This window comes from Haliotis cracherodii, unplaced genomic scaffold (assembly GCF_022045235.1).
Source record: "Haliotis cracherodii isolate W230 unplaced genomic scaffold, xgHalCrac1.p SCAF_16, whole genome shotgun sequence".
NCBI lineage: Eukaryota > Metazoa > Mollusca > Gastropoda > Lepetellida > Haliotidae > Haliotis > Haliotis cracherodii.
The window spans coordinates 11,681,743-11,702,752 of NW_027266271.1; the positions used below are offsets into that span (position 1 = coordinate 11,681,743).

General features: G+C 42.8%; 1 protein-coding gene across 6 annotated transcripts in view; it reads left to right on the top strand.

The window, feature by feature from the left end:
• Positions 1–21,010, top strand: part of LOC139463821 (advillin-like) — a 54,209-nt gene that overhangs the window by 28,381 nt on the left and 4,818 nt on the right. For all 6 annotated transcript variants that reach the window (XR_011653063.1, XR_011653064.1, XR_011653066.1 and 3 more), the window contains exons 4-24: positions 2,924–2,992; positions 5,450–5,580; positions 5,913–6,015; positions 6,513–6,623; positions 7,308–7,409; positions 8,358–8,470; positions 9,260–9,338; positions 9,571–9,669; positions 10,051–10,195; positions 10,853–10,953; positions 11,932–12,069; positions 13,755–13,841; positions 14,346–14,417; positions 14,823–14,927; positions 15,700–15,783; positions 16,406–16,461; positions 16,742–16,835; positions 17,706–17,795; positions 18,263–18,376; positions 19,226–19,348; positions 20,248–20,430. Coding sequence is in view for 1 of the 6 variants with exons in the window: in XM_071245167.1 (XP_071101268.1) it covers positions 2,924–2,992; positions 5,450–5,580; positions 5,913–6,015; positions 6,513–6,623; positions 7,308–7,409; positions 8,358–8,470; positions 9,260–9,338; positions 9,571–9,669; positions 10,051–10,195; positions 10,853–10,953; positions 11,932–12,069; positions 13,755–13,841; positions 14,346–14,417; positions 14,823–14,927; positions 15,700–15,783; positions 16,406–16,461; positions 16,742–16,835; positions 17,706–17,795; positions 18,263–18,376; positions 19,226–19,348; positions 20,248–20,430 (2,199 nt within the window). In the remaining 5 variants the exon portion in view is untranslated. The remainder of the gene's footprint in view (positions 1–2,923; positions 2,993–5,449; positions 5,581–5,912; positions 6,016–6,512; positions 6,624–7,307; positions 7,410–8,357; positions 8,471–9,259; positions 9,339–9,570; positions 9,670–10,050; positions 10,196–10,852; positions 10,954–11,931; positions 12,070–13,754; positions 13,842–14,345; positions 14,418–14,822; positions 14,928–15,699; positions 15,784–16,405; positions 16,462–16,741; positions 16,836–17,705; positions 17,796–18,262; positions 18,377–19,225; positions 19,349–20,247; positions 20,431–21,010) is intronic.

A 21,010-nucleotide genomic window follows, 5' to 3' on the forward strand; every position in this document is an offset into this window, starting at 1 on the left:
GGATATTGCACACTATAGTGTAATGATGTGTCTTCCTTTTTAGCTTCCTTTACACTACCTTCACCCTTACACATAAGAAGGCTTGTGTCTGACTTCAGATAGTTGTGTGTGTGTCGCACCAAGCCCACCGCCACATAGGACATAGTGATATAAAGATGCAGGAGGTGATTAGTTGCCACCTGTGTAGACAGCCTACTTTTTCATGTTGTTTCACACACCTGTGCTCAAAGGAAGTTCGAAGGGGAACATGATATGTTTTATTTAAACTTTACTAAATAATTTTGGGGTTTCAGGTTATCCTTTGTTCAATTATACAGTGTTTATTATTTTTGCAGGTTTTGCAGTTCAAGTAATGTGTTTTATTCTTGACATTGATAGATTAATTGACATTAATGTCACCATTATCAGCAGATAGGTTATCAGAGGGTAGGGTGGCCCAGTTGTCTAAGGTGCCATAATTCGCTGTCCAGTGTTGCATCCCTTGGACACACCAGGAACCTGTGATTGTGGGTTGGTATCCCTGTGTACACCCCAATTATGTTTCAAGGTTAATCAGCACCATACTCATGTTCATGGGTTTCTCCATAGTAGTAAACATCTGAGACCCGCATCACTTCAGGCTTTCCTTCCACATTAAGCTGACACACTGTGATATAATTGGAATACTGTTCAAAGCAGCACTAAAATCCAGTTCACCCACTCACTCACTCACTGAAGCATCATTTTCAGATTTTCATGTTATTATATTGCCTATTATTATGATTATTATTGTTACTATTATCTTATCAAATTACAGAACCTCAAATCCAATCAGTATAGTTCTTCAGACAAATTAATCTGTAAATAAGGGAAGGGATTTTTGTGTGGGCCTTCCTGTGTGCGAAATACGCATAAAGTTGGAAAGCGAACGTAAATCCACATATCTCTCTCTCTCCTGTGGGCCTGACCAAGACAAAAATTAGATAATCAATGTATTTGGTCCTCGGAAATATGTACATTTTGTTTGTTTCTAATATGCATGATATGTACTGGGAAAGTAATATATTTTTTAGGTCTAATGGTTTTCTTTGTAAATGTTTGAAAGTTTTTACATTTGATGTTGTTACATGCAAGGGGTGGAGGAGTAGGCGGGTGGATAAAGCATTTGCTTGTCATGGGAAGACTGGGTTTGATTCCCAACATGGGTAAATTGTGTATGGAGCAGTGCTCACAATATCAATCACTGGATTGTCTGGTCCAGGCTTGATTATTTACATTACGCCATTATATAGCTGGAATACTGCTTTGTTGAGCAAAAAATACACACAAAAATATAAACAGTACACAAGATAGATTTGTTTCTTCCAGGGACACCAGGGTCATAGGATATATTTCCAATGCTGAAGTTTAACTATAAGATATTATGTATACAAAACACATGCATTCAGTAGATACGCAGTATTGCTTCAGCAAACAGCCCTCAGTGGTAAATATATCTATCTTGAATAGCATTGATCCAAACAACAGCTGCTATTAAATCCAGTGTTGATTGGAGTGATGTAATCTCTTGATAATAGAACTTTTTAGAGGATATTCAAGAACAATATTGGTTTTGGTATTTTAACAAAAATTATCATTTTCATATATTTTGGTGAAAGTTTTTCAAGTTTTCAAGAGTGAATATCAATTGCATTTATCTGTTCTTTTTCATATTTTTTTGTAATTAACATATGCATTATTAAGAAACCGTTTCCTGAACACTAACCATGTCTTAATTTATGCAGAGGATTGTCCATGAACAGTCTTTGAATTGGGGGGACGGGTCACAGTTGTATCTTCGGGATGTGCCAGAAACCAAGACACAAGGGTTTGAATCCCAGACTCACCCTGATTATGTCTCTAGGTTTGTCCGCACCATACCCATGGGAAACGTCAAGGACCTGCATCATTTTTGGCTTGCCTCAATAGAGTTCCTATAGAGTTTCATGTGTTGTAAGTGTCCGTGGCGGTTCCTGTTTGCAACTTTCCAGACTGAAATGGTTACAGTTGGTGACCTGTCTGATTGTGTCTTCATACATCATACATAGATCATTGCTTATGCTACCCAGGTTTCCGGGTTACAATGTGACCTTTATGTGACCTCACTGATCGGATGGTCAGACTCGATGACTTGGTTGATAGCGTGCTATCATACCCCACTGACGTGTACAGTTACTCATAATATCAATCACTGGATTATCCGGATTCGATTTATCATATACAAGCTGCCATCATGTTGCTCCAATATTGCTGAGAGCGGTGTTCAACAACAAATAAATAATCATTGCTGATGTCATCAATCACTGTCTGTCTGATACCCACTAATAGCTGTGATATATCTGTTATATTGCTGCCTGTGGTATAACCAAATACAAACTCTCTCCAGTGAGGGTGAGTCACAGGTAGGCACACATTCATTATCACCATATACTCACTGCCAATTGAAACGTGAACCATAGAAACATAGAACCATAGAGAGAAGTATGTTTGTTAAGGAGAGATGTTTCCAATGTGTACCAATTAATGACAAAACTAACAAGTGTCTTTATTCTTATCTCACGATGCTGCTCGTGATTTTCAAACTTTTCACGCTAATCCTGCACGAGACAAATCGGGCATCTTGAGTCATGGATCTATGACATCACATGTGATGCATTCATGAGCATGAGTTCACAGAACATACCAGGATGTTCATTTGTGCATCAAATCAAACTAATATCTCTTGAATATGAGTAAGTCTTCATATATAAACCAACATATATGGTATTCATGTTTCTTTTGACAGTGAGTATAGAAACTGGATGCTGCAATAGGTCGTACTGTGATTTTCCACGTAGCCAGTGTTGTGTTTGAGGGGTTGCATCAGGTTGTGTAGTTTTACAGCATGCAGAACTGTGTGTTTCAGATGAGAGAGGTGAAGGGGCAAAGACTGGAGCAGAACATCCACTTCTGGCTGGGCAGCAAGACTTCACAGGTAGGCTTCTGACACTACCACCTTGTGGGGATTCAGAGCTGGAATAGGTCCCCAGCAACCTATTCATGTCGTATGAGGTGACTTACTGAATCGATGGCCACTATAGGTGACTTTGTTCATAGCATGTCATTGTACTCCAAAGGCGGGGACTGCTTCCATGGTCCAGTGGTAATGCGGTATCTCAGTAGGCTTGCACTATAAATGGGCATCGGTCCGGACTAGTTACAAGCAGACACACACATGTGCATGCACGTTGCTATATAAGTGCAGTAATCTTAAAGTCGCAACGTTAAACCCCATTTCTCCTCCTCCTCTTCCAAAGGCGTGTTTCAGTACCTATTCACATTGGTTTCTAATACTAACGGGGTCACTGGTGGCCAAGTCACCTAAGGTGCTGCAATTTACTGTGCATCACTTAGGCATGCCAGAAACCTTTGATTGCAGGTTCAAATATCGGTTTGCCCTACTTATGGTTCTAGGTCTCTGGGCACGATACTTGTATTCATAAGTTTCACCAAAGTGGTTGCATCCATTTGTTGTGCTAGGATCAGTTGATCCAGGTTTTTGTCCCTGATTCGTCCTGTTAGGGATCCTTCCAAGTGGTATACCAACCTGTGTCATGTTGTGTTTCCCTCACCATTAGGCTGGTACACAGTCACGTGATTCGTCCTGTTAGGGATCCTGCCAAGTGGTATACCAACCTGTGTCATGTTGTGTTTCCCTCACCATTAGGCTGGTACACAGTCACAGTGATTCGTCCTGTTAGGGATCCTTCCAAGTGGTATACCAACCTGTGTCATGTTGTGTTTCCCTCACCATTAGGCTGGTACACAGTCACAGTGATTCGTCCTGTTAGGGATCCTTCCAAGTGGTATACCAACCTGTGTCATGTTGTGTTTCCCTCACCATTAGGCTGGTACACAGTCACAGTGATTCGTCCTGTTAGGGATCCTTCCAAGTGGTATACCAACCTGTGTCATGTTGTGTTTCCCTCACCATTAGGCTGGTACACAGTCACGTGATTCGTCCTGTTAGGGATCCTTCCAAGTGGTATACCAACCTGTGTCATGTTGTGTTTCCCTCACCATTAGGCTGGTACACAGTCACGTGATTCGTCCTGTTAGGGATCCTTCCAAGTGGTATACCAACCTGTGTCATGTTGTGTTTCCCTCACCATTAGGCTGGTACACAGTCACAGTGATTCGTCCTGTTAGGGATCCTGCCAAGTGGTATACCAACCTGTGTCATGTTGTGTTTCCCTCACCATTAGGCTGGTACACAGTCACAGTGATTCGTCCTGTTAGGGATCCTTCCAAGTGGTATACCAACCTGTGTCATGTTGTGTTTCCCTCACCATTAGGCTGGTACACAGTCACAGTGATTCGTCCTGTTAGGGATCCTGCCAAGTGGTATACCAACCTGTGTCATGTTGTGTTTCCCTCACCATTAGGCTGGTACACAGTCACAGTGATTCGTCCTGTTAGGGATCCTGCCAAGTGGTATACCAACCTGTGTCATGTTTTGCTTCCCTCACCATTAGGCTGGTACACAGTCACAGTGATTCTTCCTGTTAGATATCCTTCCAAGTGGTATACCATCCTGTGACATGTTGTGCGCCCTTCACCATTAGGCTGGTACACAGTCACAGTGATTCATCCTGTTATTGATCCTTCCAAGTGGTATACCATCCTGTGTCATGTTGTGCTTCTCTCACCGTTAGGCTGGTACACAGTCACAGTGATTCATCCTGTTATTGATCCTTCCAAGTGGTATACCATCCTGTGTCATGTTGTGCTTCTCTCACTGTTAGGCTGGTACACAGTCACAGTGATTCATCCTGTTATTGATCCTTCCAAGTGGTATACCATCCTGTGTCATGTTGTGCTTCTCTCACCGTTAGGCTGGTACACAGTCACAGTGATTCATCCTGTTATTGATCCTTCCAAGTGGTATACCATCCTGTGTCATGTTGTGCTTCTCTCACCGTTAGGCTGGTACACAGTCACAGTGATTCATCCTGTTATTGATCCTTCCAAGTGGTATACCATCCTGTGTCATGTTGTGCTTCTCTCACTGTTAGGCTGGTACACAGTCACAGTGATTCGTCCTGTTATTGATCCTTCCAAGTGGTATACCAACCTGTGTCATGTTGTGTTTCCCTCACCGTTAGACTGGTACACAGTCACAGTGATTCGTCCTGTTATTGATCCTTCCAAGTGGTATACCTTCCTGTGTCATGTTGTGTTTCCCTCACCATTAGACTGGTACACAGTCACAGTGATTCATCCTCATCATTGAAATACTCGTACAAGTCAACATTAGTTATATCTATATTAGTATGAATTGGGACACTTTTATTTCCAAATTGGGAAATTCGACTGACATTTGCTGAAGATTTGTGTCTAAATGCAGGTTTAGATGAATCTGTGATAAAGCAAGTGTGTGTGTGTGTTGCAGGATGAGGCAGGAGCAGCAGCATACAAGACTGTGGAACTCGATGACTTCCTGGGAGGGGCACCTGTCCAGCACCGGGAGGTGGAGGGCAAGGAGTCAGAACTTTTCCTCAGCTACTTCGCCAAGGGGCTCAAGTCAGTCCCTCTCACACTTGTCTACTTCCCTGCCTGAACTCTTTCTGTATAAAATATGTCCATTAATTTTCGGTGTTTAAAAGCCATGCGTCACCAGTTACCATGATGTCACCAGCAAATGACGCACTAATCTCTCTGTATCTGAAGCTTGGTAACTGAACCTTTTACACTCAAGCCACAGGTTATTGCTGTTTACAAACTAAAAACTCGTGGGAATGATTTTAGATGATAAATAGAATCTTACCCTCATCAATAAAAGTTTTTATCAACTCATGTTGGTATATTGAACTAATGAACTGTTAATGCAAAAGGTTTCTGTCGCTCTGTTTCAGGACTATTGAGGGAGGCCACAAGTCTGGCTTCAACCATGTAGACAACACATTCCAGATACGCATGTACCAGGTGAAAGGCAAGAGGAACCTCCGCATTACACAGGTATGGTTCTTCCTTAACCTGATCCAAGCTGACAGAAAATATCACATCCCCAGGTTGATGAACGGGGCGTGATGATTAATCCATACACAATAAGTTAAATTTGTTGTCAGATATCAAGCGGTAGTGAACAAACTTTCTTCAAACGTCAAAGTTTATATGAGTTTATAAACTAGACAATACAGACATTGTCACCTTGGTATTGTGACATCATAGTTCTCCTAGATGTTATGACGTCACGTAACTATATGTTACCACTTCATGTCCGTTATTCAGTTTTGGCCTGATGAGACTCGTACATGGTACGAGTTGAAAGCGCTAGCAAATTAAAACTGTGTTCAATCTTACTCCACTTATTTAATTATTACTATGTTGTGCCTGAGAGTTAGAACTTTACTGTGCTTTTTCTATACAGTGTTGCAAACAATGTGCAAGAACTTAACATGTGTCTGTAATGTGTTACAGTGTATATATTGTACAGCTTCATGTGTGTGATACAGGTTGATATCAGCTGGCAGAGCATGAACCATGGTGACGCCTACATCCTTGACCTTGGTAAGGTCCTCTTCGTGTGGGTGGGAAGTGAGAGCTCCAGGAAAGAAAACTTCAAGGTGAGTCGGCTACTCTGAGCTGAAGGTTGTTTGTAAGCACAGTGGCAGGAAATAATCTTGTTTTACTATTACAGATGTATGATAAATTTGACTCAAGAAAGTGACATAATAACCCAGTTTAATCTCGGTGATCTGTGTGTGAACCATGCAGTAAGCTTTGTTTAGCTATGGTGACATAGTGAATATGTCTCCAACATAATAATACTTGATGATAGGACAGTACATGCATCTTCTCCAATCACTTGCTTGTTGTAAAGTAAGGGTCAGATTGTTACAATGTTTGTTTGTTTGTCAGCAATATTCCAGCTATATGACGGCGGTCTGTAAATAATCAAGTCTGCTCAAGACAATCCGGTGATTGATATCATGAGCATCAATCCCTGCCTCTTACGCCAAGCATAGTCACCTCTTACGGCAAGCATGGGTTACTGAAGACCTATTCTAACCCAGATCTTAATGTGTCTTGGCTGGAAGTGTCATTATACTCTGAAGGCATTGGCCATGTTCATGCTATCAACCTTTGGTTTGCCTGACCCAGATTTGAATATTCACATACAATAAAAATACTGGCTGGCGTACAACATTCACTTACTCTTTTCCAAACAATAGTATTGCAATTTTTGCTTACAAATACACAAAGACATTTTGAAAGAAGATTTTGATTTGTGTTCTTCCTGGTTGCAGGCCCTGGAACATGCCCGGTCTCTGCGTGATGAGCGTCCAGGGGGTATTGTCGTCGCCATAGAAGATGGACAAGAAGAGAAGATGACAGCAGATGAGAAAAAGGTTTGTGACATAGAGTGTCCCAATGTGATAAAAGTAGCAAGTATCCACACATTGTATGTATCTCTTTGTGCTTGTACTCAACTCTTCGCTTCAAAAGCAGTTCACCAAGTTTGGTTGTTTTGATTTTATGGACCAAAGATGCAAATATTGCAGGGATCAAAAACAAAAACATGATTATAATTGAATATCAAAATTTGTTTGTGTCTAAAAATAAATGAAACTGAATATTGAACTTCTTTAGTGTTTACTGAATTCGACGTTATAAGCGCTCAGGACGCTCTCAAAATTAGAGATAGGGGTCTCTTATTTAAATATGATTTTGGTGAGGAAGACAGAGTTGAAAGATCATAAATTTCGTGGTTTATGCCGACAGCCTGAAATGATACATAAGAAAAGTCTGTGCGTATAATTGCCCATAATAAAGGGTGCATAAAACACATGAGTGCGTATTATACACGAATAAATAAGTGTACATTGATCAATTGAAAGGGGTGCTAATTGGGATTGTTCACAAGCCAATATATTAGCAACTATCGCTGTGGGCACTTATTACGTCAAATACGGTTATATGTAAATTTTTAGATAAGTGTTGCTGGTAGGGTATTTCTATAATTTTCTGGTTGAATTTTTAACCCTTGACAAGCATATGTTCAAACTCCTATTGAGAAATATGAATCATAGGAGGGAACTGGGTAGTTCAGAGACTACTTGGCGGCAACTAATTATGTATAATTGACAGTGAAGAGGACGTGTGTTGAAAATCTGAAAATTTTAGTTGTTGTGATTGAAGCCAAAATACAGGATTTATGGCAGATATGTAATAGAGGTAGTAAACTAAGAATTATTAACAATGATAACTATTGTTTGAATATAGGAGAAGACTGGAAAAATGGATTTTTTTTGTATCATCTATCTATAAGTGCTATAACCCGACATATTTTTCTGCAGCTGTTTGAGCAGCATCTCCCTCTGAATGAGAAGGCCCAGGTCAAAGCCTCAGATGCTGTTACCGCTGATAATCTGTTTGAAAGGAAGAGTGCAGAAAATATGAAACTATTCTCGTAAGTGTAAATATATTCACATTGTTACTGTAGATGACCCATGAAGACCTGGGTTCGAATTAGTCGAACGGGATCAGGCTTGCTGACTTGGTTGATGCATGTCATCGTATCCTAACTGTGTAAATCGATGCTCACTATGTCAATCACTGGATTGTCTGTTCCTAACTTGAAACAAACAAAATGAACTGGTAGACACCTGTCTGACATTCCACCATACTGCTAGATTTTGACTTCCTAGCTGGTGGTATTTAGAACAAATGTTGATGGATTTCAACCAAATTTGGTTTGTAGACTGTCCCATAATATGATAGAACAAGTCGGTTAGCAAGCTGACATAGACAATATTAAGCATTGATGGATCAGAACCATTAGCCAACTTTCTAATAAGCCAATAAAATTTGATTCTTTCAAGTAGTATATGTCTTAAAACAACATTGAGTGGGTTGGGTTTAATGCTGCATTTATATGGAGATTATTACAGTGCATTGTACTGATGTTAAGACTTACTGACAGTTTTATACGTTTATACGTGTCAAGGGGAGGAAGCACAATGTATACTCTGATGCCAGCTTTGTGAAAATCAGATGCACAAACACACACACGCACGCACCCACGCACCCACGCCACACCAACGCCACGCCACGCCACACACACACCCACGCCACACCAACGCCACGCCACGCCACACACACACGCAGAGTAATGTTGCTAATGTAGAGTCAGTGACATCATTGTTGCAAGTGCTTCATGTGACTTTTTAAAGTTGCTTATCTTGATCCACATGTTTAGGTGTCGAGAGGAAGATGGGAACCTGACCATCAAGGAAGTGAAGACTGGACCACTATCTCGCAAAGATATGACGTCAGATGTAAGTCAGAATATATGTGTATCAAAGATAAAAAGTTTATATAATATATAAAGTGTTACTGGTATATATATATATATTTAGGGATTGACTGTAAATATTTTTCGGTTCGAGTTATGAATCGAGAAACCAAAGATCAAACTGTATGAATCCACGTAACTGATTCTTACTAAAGCTTGCACTTCGTTTTTCTGTGCAAAATAACAAAATGAATAATACTTTTTACTCTGATCAGGATTCCTTCATCATTGACTGTGGGCCGGAGCACATCTGGGTGTGGATCGGGAAACAGGCCACCAAGTCCGAGAGAGCTGAGGCTATGAGGAATGCTGTGGTATGTTCAAATGTATCTCCTTAATATTTTTCATACTGAAACTGCTTTTGAATATCTAGCCTTTTCACACACACACAAAAGCGTATGAATACATCGATAGCCTACATATCAATCCATATGAAATGGCTGCATTCGGTGAGGTAGTGAGTTGCCACTGTGCCAGCATTAACAGAATAGATGCTAGGCCCCTAATACATGCGGGCCAGGTCAACGGCTTGCATGAAATTTTTAGATGCCCGTTTGTCTAATAGAGGAAATACAGTATTTTTGATAAGTCACTCACTTTCAAATTAAAATAAGAGGTATCTAGTCTACAGTGAGATGACATCATATTTCAAAACACAGTAGGTGATCTCCTAATTATTTTCTCTATTGCTGTAGGGCTTCATTCAAAAGAAGGGCTACCCAACCGACACATCAGTGACGAGAGTAGTTGATGGTGGCGAGCCCTCAGACTTCAAGTGTCTCTTCCCTGATTGGCCACAGCCCCCACCCCCAGGAAAAGTCTACTCAAGGAGCAGAATAGGTGAGCCATTGTGATCTGACCAGTTATAGGGTGGTAGACACAGACCCAACCCCTGGGAAAAGTCTGCTCAAAAGGAGCAGAATAGGTGAGCCATTGTGATCTGACCAGTTGTAGGGTGGTAGACACAGACCCCACCCTTGGGAAAAGTCTGCTCAAGGAGCAGAATAGGGAGGGGTGTGGGGGGAGCCATAGTGATCTGACCAGTTGTGGGTGGTAGACACAGACCCCACCCCTGGGAAAAGTCTGCTCAAGGAGCAGAATAGGGAGGGATGTGGGGGGAGCCATAGTGACCTGACCAGTTGTGGGTGGTAGACACAGACCCCACCCCAGGGAGTGTCGACTCAATGGTTGTCATTCATTGGAGAGGTGAGGTGGATGACTGGAGAGTAATAACTATTATGAAGAGGTGTCATTGAAAAAAAAATGAAATTGTGTCACAGTGGGTGATGAAAGGACTTTTATTAGGAGAGGTTTTCTTTGTAATACAATTACACAATGATGATCCACAATGGAAACTCAAGACAGCCATTATGGAGGTACAGTTAGTCGGCCCCATCAGTCAGTAGGCTAGCAACAAGGAAGGACATATAACATTTGTTCTATAGGCTGTGATGGACTTTGGGCATATTGATAAACATTTGTGTCTTGTTTTTGTAGCAAAGACTGTCCAGACCAAGTTTGATGCCTCAACTCTGCACAACAACACAGCCCTTGCTGCTGAGAGTCAGATGTTTGATGATGGTACTGGGAAAGTCGAGGTGGGTGGACCAGCAGGTGCTTGTCCTGTCAGGACTACAGGAGAAAGGAAATGACTAAGCATATGTTTAGATTTTAATATCATTAATACCAACTTTTAAGTTCCTTATTTCAGGGAACTTCAAGATGGTGTTCACATATTCCTTAATGTTTAGTTAAGAGATGACTCCCCTAGGAAACAACTTGCATTGCTGAAAGTTTGGGGTAATATACTACTCCAAATAAATTTAGGACCATCCGAATCCTTCATATTACTATGGTTGGTCTGTCATGCCATGACAAATTAACTATAGTAATATGAAAGAACTAGGTGGTTCTTAACTTCTTTTGCGTAATATAGCTCTCTAATATAAGGATTGTGTGGTCACAACGATCACACACTCACTGAATATACAGGGTGGATGGTTGCCAAGTTATAGCACTAAGTCACTTTTTCATTTGCTTGCACACATACAGGAAGCACACATCTGGTATGAAAACCATTCTTCAGATGGGCCACGTGTAAATACCCTCTGTCACAGCTAGTTGGTAGTACTGAGGATGGGGCCCAGTGAAGACCCGGGCTAGGATAGATCTTCAGCAACTTGCCGTAAGAGGTGACTTATGGGATAGGGTGGTCAGGCTCGCTGACTTGGTTGATGCATGTCAGTGATCCCAATTGCGTAGATCATTGCTTATGAAGTCAATCACTGAATTGTCTGGTCTAGACCCAATTATTTAGCTGGTATAATGCTTAGTGTGGCATTAAACAACAAACAAACAAAATGAGGGTAGGGTGAGTTTCTGAGTGTTCATTGGCTTGTCACACTGAAGACCTTGGTCAGTCCCCACATGGGTGGGATGTGTGAACTAATTCTTGGTGTCCGTGCCATGATGTGGCTGGAATAGTGGTAAAACAGTAAGCCGTACTTGCTCCTTGAAGCAGGAGAATACTATATCAATTTCAAGAGACTTGTAAGACAACGTCGACTCTTCTACAGGTTTGGCAGGTACAGGACTTCGACCTGGTGGAGCTTGACAAGAACACCTACGGGGACTTCTACGCTGGGGACAGCTACGTCATCAAGTACACATACAAAGTCAATGGTCGCGAACACTACCTCATCTACTACTGGCAGGTAAGCAGGGAGATACATTGGATTGGGTGGATGTGAGGACTGGTGATTCATGGGATCGGGTAGGGATCAGGTTGGCTGACAGATGGGATGTGGGGTGGCTGACAGATGGTATGTGAGTGGCTGACAGATGGTATGTGAGTGGCTGACAGATGGTATGTGAGTGGCTGACAGATGGGATGTGGGGTGGCTGACAGATGGGATGTGGGGTGGCTGACAGATGGTATGTGAGTGGCTGACAGATGGGATGTGGGGTGGCTGACAGATGGTATGTGGGGTGGCTGACAGATGGGATGTGGGAGGGCTGACAGATGGGATGTGGGGTGGCTGACAGATGGGATGTGGGAGGGCTGACAGATGGGATGTGGGGTGGCTGACAGATGGGATGTGGGGGTGGCTGACAGATGGGATGTGGGGTGGCTGACAGATGGGATGTGGGGGTGGCTGACAGATGGGATGTGGGGTGGCTGACAGATGGGATGTGGGGTGGCTGACAGATGGGATGTGGGGTGGCTGACAGATGGGATGTGGGGGTGGCTGACAGATGGGATGTGGGGTGGCTGACAGATGGGATGTGGGGTGGCTGACATGGGATGTCGGGGTGGCTGACAGATGGGATGTGGGGTGGCTGACAGATGGGATGTGGGAGGGCTGACAGATGGGATGTGGGGGTGGCTGACAGATGGGATGTGGGGTGGCTGACAGATGGGATGTGGGGTGGCTGACATGGGATGTCGGGGTGGCTGACAGATGGGATGTGGGGTGGCTGACAGATGGGATGTGGGAGGGCTGACAGATGGGATGTGGGGTGGCTGACAGATTGGATGTGGGGGTGGCTGACAGATGGGATGTGGGGTGGCTGACAGATGGGATGTCGGGGTGGCTGACAGATGGGATGTGGGGTGGCTGACAGATGGGATGTGGGGTGGCTGACAGATGGGATGTGGGAGGGCTGACAGATGGGATGTGGGGGTGGCTGACAAATGGGATGTGGGGTGGCTGACAGATGGGATGTGGGAGGGCTGACAGATGGGATGTGGGAGGGCTGACAGATGGGATGTGGGGGTGGCTGACAGATAGGATGTGGGGTGGCTGACAGATGGGATGTGGGGTGGCTGACAGATGGGATATGGGGGTGGCTGACAGATGGGATGTGGGAGGGCTGACAGATGGGATGTGGGAGGGCTGACAGATGGGATGTGGGGGTGGCTGACAGATGGGATGTGGGGTGGCTGACAGATGGGATGTGGGGTGGCTGACAGATGGGATGTCGGGGTGGCTGACAGATGGGATGTCGGGGTGGCTGACAGATGGGATGTGGGGGTGGCTGACAGATGGGATGTGGGAGGGCTGACAGATGGGATGTGGGGTGGCTGACAGATGGGATGTGGGGGTGGCTGACAGATGGGATGTCGGGATGGCTGACAGATGGGATGTGGGGGTGGCTGACAGATGGGATGTGTGGGTGGCTGACAGATGGGATGTCAGGGTGGCTCACAGATGGGATGTCGATGATTTGAATACTTATAGACTCAGTCACCCGAAACATGTAAAAACAATAAACCCCCTTCCCAAAATACAGGGGCAAGGGACCCATATTTATCAGAAATTCAGTGACCGGTCAGTGATAGAGGCACCATGGCAGTCTGTAGCCCTGTATGATCTATGAGCCTAATGCTGTGTTGCAGGGAAGCAAGTCTACAGCTGATGAGAAGGGAACGTCGGCGCTGAAGGCTGTAGAGATGGACGACGCCCTCGGAGGGGCTGCAACACAGGTGGGGGACTGACAGTAATGCAAAACAAAGACACATTAAATGGAAGAAAAATATTCGAACGACAATTTAAAACTCAAAGGATTACTTTTCTTCTTTTATGGCCTACTGTGAAAAACAAAATTAATTACAGAAATATACATAACTGATGCTGCAAAAAGAAAAAAAGGCTTCTAAACATTTTTATTTTTGTTCATTTTTAAAAATATTTAATCTATATTAGGCAATAAAAATCTGAGAAGGGTGACTTTGTCAAGTAACTGATGAAATGTTCATCAAATGTTCATCAAATGTCATCAAATGTTCATCAAATGTTCATCAAATGTCATCAAATGTCATCAAATGTTCATCAAATCAAATGTTCATCAAATGTTCATCAAATGTTCATCAAATGTCATCAAATGTTCATCAAAGGAAAACATGCAGGTCCTACATTTACCATGTTTACAACTTCCTGTTGTGGCGGCACTGGAATTGACATGAACCTATGAAACCCTCATGTTCCAGATCCGAGTTGTCCAAAATAAGGAACCACCACACTTCATGGCCATGTTTGACGGCAAGATGGTCATCTTCAGTGTAAGTAGCCTCGGTAATGAACAGGGGGAGTCCGACAAACAGGTTGCTGGATCATGTGCCCTGCTGTATCCTGTTAGGATGAACGAGATCAAAGCTAACATTGACAATATCTGTCTCGTAGTAAATCCTATTCAGGATTCTGAGAAGCTTGAACCAATGAAACAAATTGTTTACTGGTAAAAATATACCCAATTGTTTTCAACCACATTTTACCTTTTATGAACAAATGTAATTTTACAAGAAAATCTTGTGTGGTTCACAGTGTTTTCAGACGCCATAAAAAGTAATTTTGGTCCAATTTTCAACCACATTTTAATTGAAGACCATGAAAATTGGTTAATGAGTTTACTGAACCATATTTTTGGTGCATTTACTTGGAGATTGAACACGTGCTTGTGTGTGTAGGGCGGCAAGGCAGGCTGGCAGAAGGGGGACAAGGATATGGGCCCAGGAGACAAGTACATGCTTCAGGTGCGAGGAACCTCCGAACTCAACTGCAAGGCTATTCAGGTGAGTGTCCGAAATTCAGCTGCCGTGAATCTGACTACCATACCATGATGGTGGGTATCCCGCGCTGATACTTTGTACCGAAAAATTCTATATCACAATGTTAATTTATGGATCAGTATCTGATCATTGACACATCAACACACAATGGAAAGGTGGTCTACTGGGTCATGTGTTCAGTTTGATCCAGAAAACCTCTGGTTTGAATCCCAACATGAGTACCACCAACTTATTTATTGGAAGTGATCTCGGGACTTGACAATGCTTACGGCGAGTTTTGATTTGTACCTTGTCACACTTATACAGTTTGCAAGGGACTTAAGTAATGACTTAATGACACAACTCACAACATAGTTATCTCCCTTGAAAGTAGTGCTGTCCACAATTTTTGCTTTCGGAAAGAATCAATTGTTTCTGTCGCCAAGCAATGAGTCAATTTTTTAGATTTTAGTCCAATCATTTTTCCAATTATATCAGTTAATTTTAATCAGTTTGTGGTTGACAATAAAGTTGTGTATGAAGAAAGCAACATAAGTCAGATAGCATGCAAGTGTTCTGGAACTTTTGTCATCATAACTTGTCCTAGTTAATGTTTGTTTACAGGGTATGGTACAATATGTTTTAATAGATTTGTGATTCTGTATGTTGTTGTTTATTTGAAGAAAACTGATTAAGAATGTCATCAGTCTTTAGTTGGCTGCTCTGTTTCGTGCCTGATTACTGTTTTAAACAATCATCGATTAGTTAATTTTAACCTGTGCCATTGCTACTTCAGGTGGACCTCTCCGCTACAGCGCTCAACTCCAATGACGTGTTTGTGGTGTTCACCAAGTCCACTGTCAGCATCTGGGCAGGAAAGGTTCGTGTGGACTCCCAAGTCGGGATTGGGGAAATATAAATCTGTTTGGATTCCCGTCTAGAGTACACTTTAATACTCATGCTTGTTGTCAAAGCCATTATTGAGTTTAGGGCTGATTGTGTCGCCGTGCCCCAATGACGTGGTGGCTCATTCTATCAACCACTGGTTTATCTGACCCAGATTTTATTTACAGGCCCTTGTGATAAAGGTCTTTGAAAGGCGTTTAGAAGTGATTCACATAAGGAAGATAATATATGGATGTCAACTTCTTTATTATGAGGAACACAATGTTTTTCGGAGTATATGCGTACTCCTTCACCTGATGAAGGAGTAAGCATATATTCCAAAACGTTGCTTCACTGTGATAAAGTTGCAATCATGCTTACTGCTCCATAGGCACAACATTGGCTGATTTATCAGTCAACAGCGGATGGTGCAACACTAATGGCTGGACATTTGCACTTGTAAGCTTTTCCTGATGCTGCTTTCTTAAGCACTTGTTATCATATGCAAACAGGTTTCTGATTTGCATTAAATATTCTATTTGGGAGTATTCTGTTGGTGTTCTGCAGTTGTTAGTTTTGATTCATGAAATTCAAGAGTTGATTCATCTTTGTTCCAGGGAAGTACAGGAGACGAGCGGGAGTATGGCAAGAGGATAGCGTCCAGGTCACCGAGGTAAGGCTTTGCAGAATCAGTGAGTGAGTGAGTGGTCAAACTACATGTTGTACATCATTATTGCTCCCTGTGTTACAACTGTAGGTCATAACATTATGCAGGTGTGGTGAAGCTGAGGGTCATTGTAGGATTTGTGTGAGACATGCAATATGAGTTGTACCTAGTTATTTATCTTGCAGAATTATCTCGATTATCTCCCTTGTTATCTAGAGTTATGTGAATACTAAGTTTACTCATTTTATTGTGGGAGATTAATTGTATGTTTTGATGTTGTTTTCAGAACTCATGAGATGGTGTTTGAAGGACAGGAGAAGGAAGCTTTCTGGAATATTTTGGGAGGCAAACAGCCCTACGCAAGTGACAAGCGGTTGCAGGTAGGTGTCAGTCATCATTTGGTTCATGAAGGACGAGTTTTAAGAGTACAGTGTTTCTATATTGGGAGTCAGTAGTAAGTAAGTCAACAGAGGAGTTAAAGTTGGAAACTAGGCCTGGGACGAGTCCAAATGTACTACCTAGGTACTCACCCACCTATTACCAAACCCTACCCGGGTACCCGCTGGAGATCTCAAGAGATAGGTACAAACTGTCTGATTGGGAATAGTTTGACTGGAGTCCTAGCAAAAGTATTTGGATACTCATATAAAATGATCTGGTCATGTATACACTGATTCGTGCATAGTTAGAAAGAAATGCGAACATTAGTGACTTGAGGTGTAGCCATAGAGTTCCAGATAATCTTTGTCATTAAACAAAACATCACGTGACTAACCATGGGTCCAGGTAGTCCTGTGGTCACCCAGGTCCTACTCAGTACCCACCAGACCCAAGTACCTGAGTTACCCTTCCCAGCCCTATTGGAAACATTCTTCCATCACTATACAAGTTGTTGTTTTTTTCTTTAGAAGTACCTTTTCATCTCGAGAAGATATTGTAAAATGTTTTGTGTATTCTTCCCTTACAACCTACCCCTTCCCTTATTGAAAGTACTAACATCTGTTCATCTACTAGCTGGGGAGGTTGGGTAGCCTAGTGGTTAAAGCGTTCGCTCGTCACGCCGAAGACCCAAGTTCGATTCCCGACATGGGTACAATGTGTGTAGCCCATTTCTGGTGTCCCCCGCCATGATATTGCTGGAATATTGCTAAAAGGGCGTAAAACCATATTCACTCACTCACTCACTCATCTACTAGCTTGTATTAAATGAATTGAATAATATGTGATTGATTGCCCCTCCCCTCCCCCAGGATGACGAGTCGGCCCACCCCCCTCGCCTGTACCAGCTGTCCAATGCATCTGGCAACATCCGAGTGGAACAAATCCAGGACTTTGTTCAGGTAAGTTCACAGTCAGGGTTATATTACAGGGGTTCCTGGTGCCTGGACGAATTGTGCTGCAGATCTGTATTCATGGACCCCTTGAAGCTTTTGGTTTGAATATTATGATCATGATCGATTCAGTATCGTTTGAAATGAGGAAACAAATATTTAGTTAATATATATATTTAAAAAAAAAATTCAATGTTTGTATTTGATGAGATTTTGTTTTCATCATATTAACTTTCATAAACAGCATTGTGTATATGTGTTGTACTGGAAATATGCATAATAGCTGAAATTGTCAGGGAGTATGTGTATTGTTGTATTCACTTCAAAAATATACATTATCCCTGAAATTGCCTGGACAGGTTTGATTATTTACAGGCGGACGTGACATAGCTGGAATATTGCTAGGTGTCACGCTGAACAGCACACTGTGGTGTGTAATGTTCAAGAACGATGTCATTGATGTGTATTGTTTCCAGGACGACCTTGTGCCGGAGGATGTGATGCTGTTGGACGTGTGGGACTCGGTGTATCTGTGGGTCGGAGTCGGAGCCAACAAGAAGGAGAAGGATGAGGCAGAAAGAATTGCACTGGTAGGCTGCCTGTGTTACCTCTACAGTGTCACATTGATGATGTAGACTCACTTTAGTCATGGTGTATGTGTTGACTGAAAGTCACAATATGGCTGAGGGGGAGTCAGGTAACCTAGTGGTTAAAGCGTTCGCTCGTCACGCCGAAGACCCGGGTTCAATTCCCAACATGGGTACAATGTGTGAAGTCCATTTCTTGTGTCCCCCACCGTTATATTGCTGGAATATTGCTAAAAGCGGCGTAAAACCATACTCACTCACTCACTCACAATATGGCTGAAATATTGACGATGTGACTTTAGATATTAACTCACTCTCTCATATGTAGGCTGAAAAAAAGTGTTAGGGGAAGGAGGAATAATTAGTAATTTGTATCTGGACCTTTATGTCTGATCCCCCTGTGGGGATTTGGGGTTAGAATAGGTCCCCAGCATCCTATTTGACTGGATGGTCAGGCAGTGTCGTTGTACCCAGAAGGTGTGGATCATTGTTGATATCAATCACTGGAATGTCTGGTCTAGATTTGATGATTTATACTGACCAGACAGCGTGGCCTCTTGAAAATATGGATTTTCAATTCCATCTACACAACCTGTCTTGAGCAAAGTGACTGAATGCACATTACAATACTTACACACCTTGTGTAAAGCTGTTACCAATAACACACTCTTCTTCTTTTTTAAATTAAAACATACAAGTATCTTGAATATACACAACTACAGAGGTATTGACCCAAATTGAGCCATCAAAAGCTGCATAAACAAGAGATAGCCCTAAATGATTGCAGTAACAATTTTTTTTGGATATGCCGTTGATACTACCTGCTTTACACTTGCCACCTTCTTTTTTCAGAAATACCTGGAGACAGACCCTGCAGGGAGAGACAATGACACGCCCATCATCAAGGTGAAGCAGGGTCTGGAACCCCCAACATTCACGGGCTTCTTCGGGGTCTGGGACCGAGATCTCTGGAGCGTAAGTTGCTGGAATACAAGATGACTCAACATAGGGAGGAATAGCATGAACACTGGGTCTGTAGGTGGTGTTCCTGGGATATACAAGGGTGGGATACTAGGGTGGTATAATGGCAGTATTATATGTGGAGGTATATCATTGGGTGGTACAGCATGAACACTGGGTCTGTAGATGGTGTTCCTGGGATATCTAAGGGTGGGATACTAGGGTGGTATAATGGCAGTATTATATGTGGAGGTATATCATTGGGTGGTACAGCATGAACACTGGGTCTGTAGATGGTGTTCCTGGGATATACAAGGGTGGGATACGAGGGTGGTATAATGGCAGTATAATACTGGGTCTGTAGATGGTGTTCCTGGGATACACAAGGGTGGGATACTAGGGTGGTATAATGGCAGTATAACACTGGGTCTGTAGATGGTGTTCCTGGGATATACTAGGGTGTGATACTAGGGTGGTATAATGGCAGTATAACACTGGGTCTGTAGATGGTGTTCCTTGGATACACAAGGATGGGATACTAGGGTGGTATAATGGCAGTATAACACTGGGTCTGTAGATGGTGTTCCTGGGATATACTAGGGTGTGATACTAGGGTGGTATAATGGCAGTATAACACTGGGTCTGTAGATGGTGTTCCTGGGATACACAAGGGTGGGATACTAGGGTGGTATAATGGCAGTATAACACTGGGTCTGTAGATTGTGTTCCTGGGACACTAGGAAGGGATTCTAGGGTGGTATAATGGCAGTATAACACATGGAGGTATATCATTGGGTGGTATAACATGAACACTGGCTTAATAGATGGTGTTCCTGTAGTTTTTTAGTTAACACTGAAGGAATTATGATTGAAGCAGTGTTTCCCTTCTAAGGAATTGTATGCTCTGTCCACAGAAAGGCAAGACGTACGAGGAACTGAAGAGTGAGCTCGGAGCCCAGGCTGTGCAAGGTTCTCTGGTCCAGGAGGCCATGAATGGCAATGACCAAGACTTCAACGAGGTTCCTAAGTACTCCTACTCACAACTGATAGTGGCAACAGATGAACTACCCAATGGGGTCAACCCAGAAAACAGAGAGGTAAAGCCCGCACTAGGCTGAACATAGGCTGTTGTGAAATGGTGAAGTTTTGATAGTCATGACCCTGTCAGTCCAGATTGCTGTCAGAACAGTGTACATATATACAAGGGGAGATCACTCTGTACCCATGATACCACCTCTGTGGTCTAGAGGATAGAGTGTCTACTGGGACAGCAGAAGGTCGGGGATTTGATCCTTGACCATTTCATACCTAAAGACATTAAAAGATGGTACTTATTGTTACCTCCATAGCGCTCGTCATTAAGGGGCTAAAACAAGGACTGGTTGCTTTGAAGTCTATACTGTGACTGAGTGGCATATTCATGTTAAACTGTGGCATGGTTTCTCAGTGGCCTAGCACTTTAAAACTGGCATTAGTCCTGACTAGGATACTAGGGTGGTATAATGGCAGTATAACACTGGGTCTGTAGATGGTGTTCCTGGAATACAAGGGTGGGATACTAGGTTGGTAATGTGGACGTTTAACACTGGGTCTGTAGATGGTGTTCCTTGGAAACACAAGGTTGGGATACTAGGGTGGTATAATGGCAGTATAACACTGGGTCTGTAGATGGTGTTC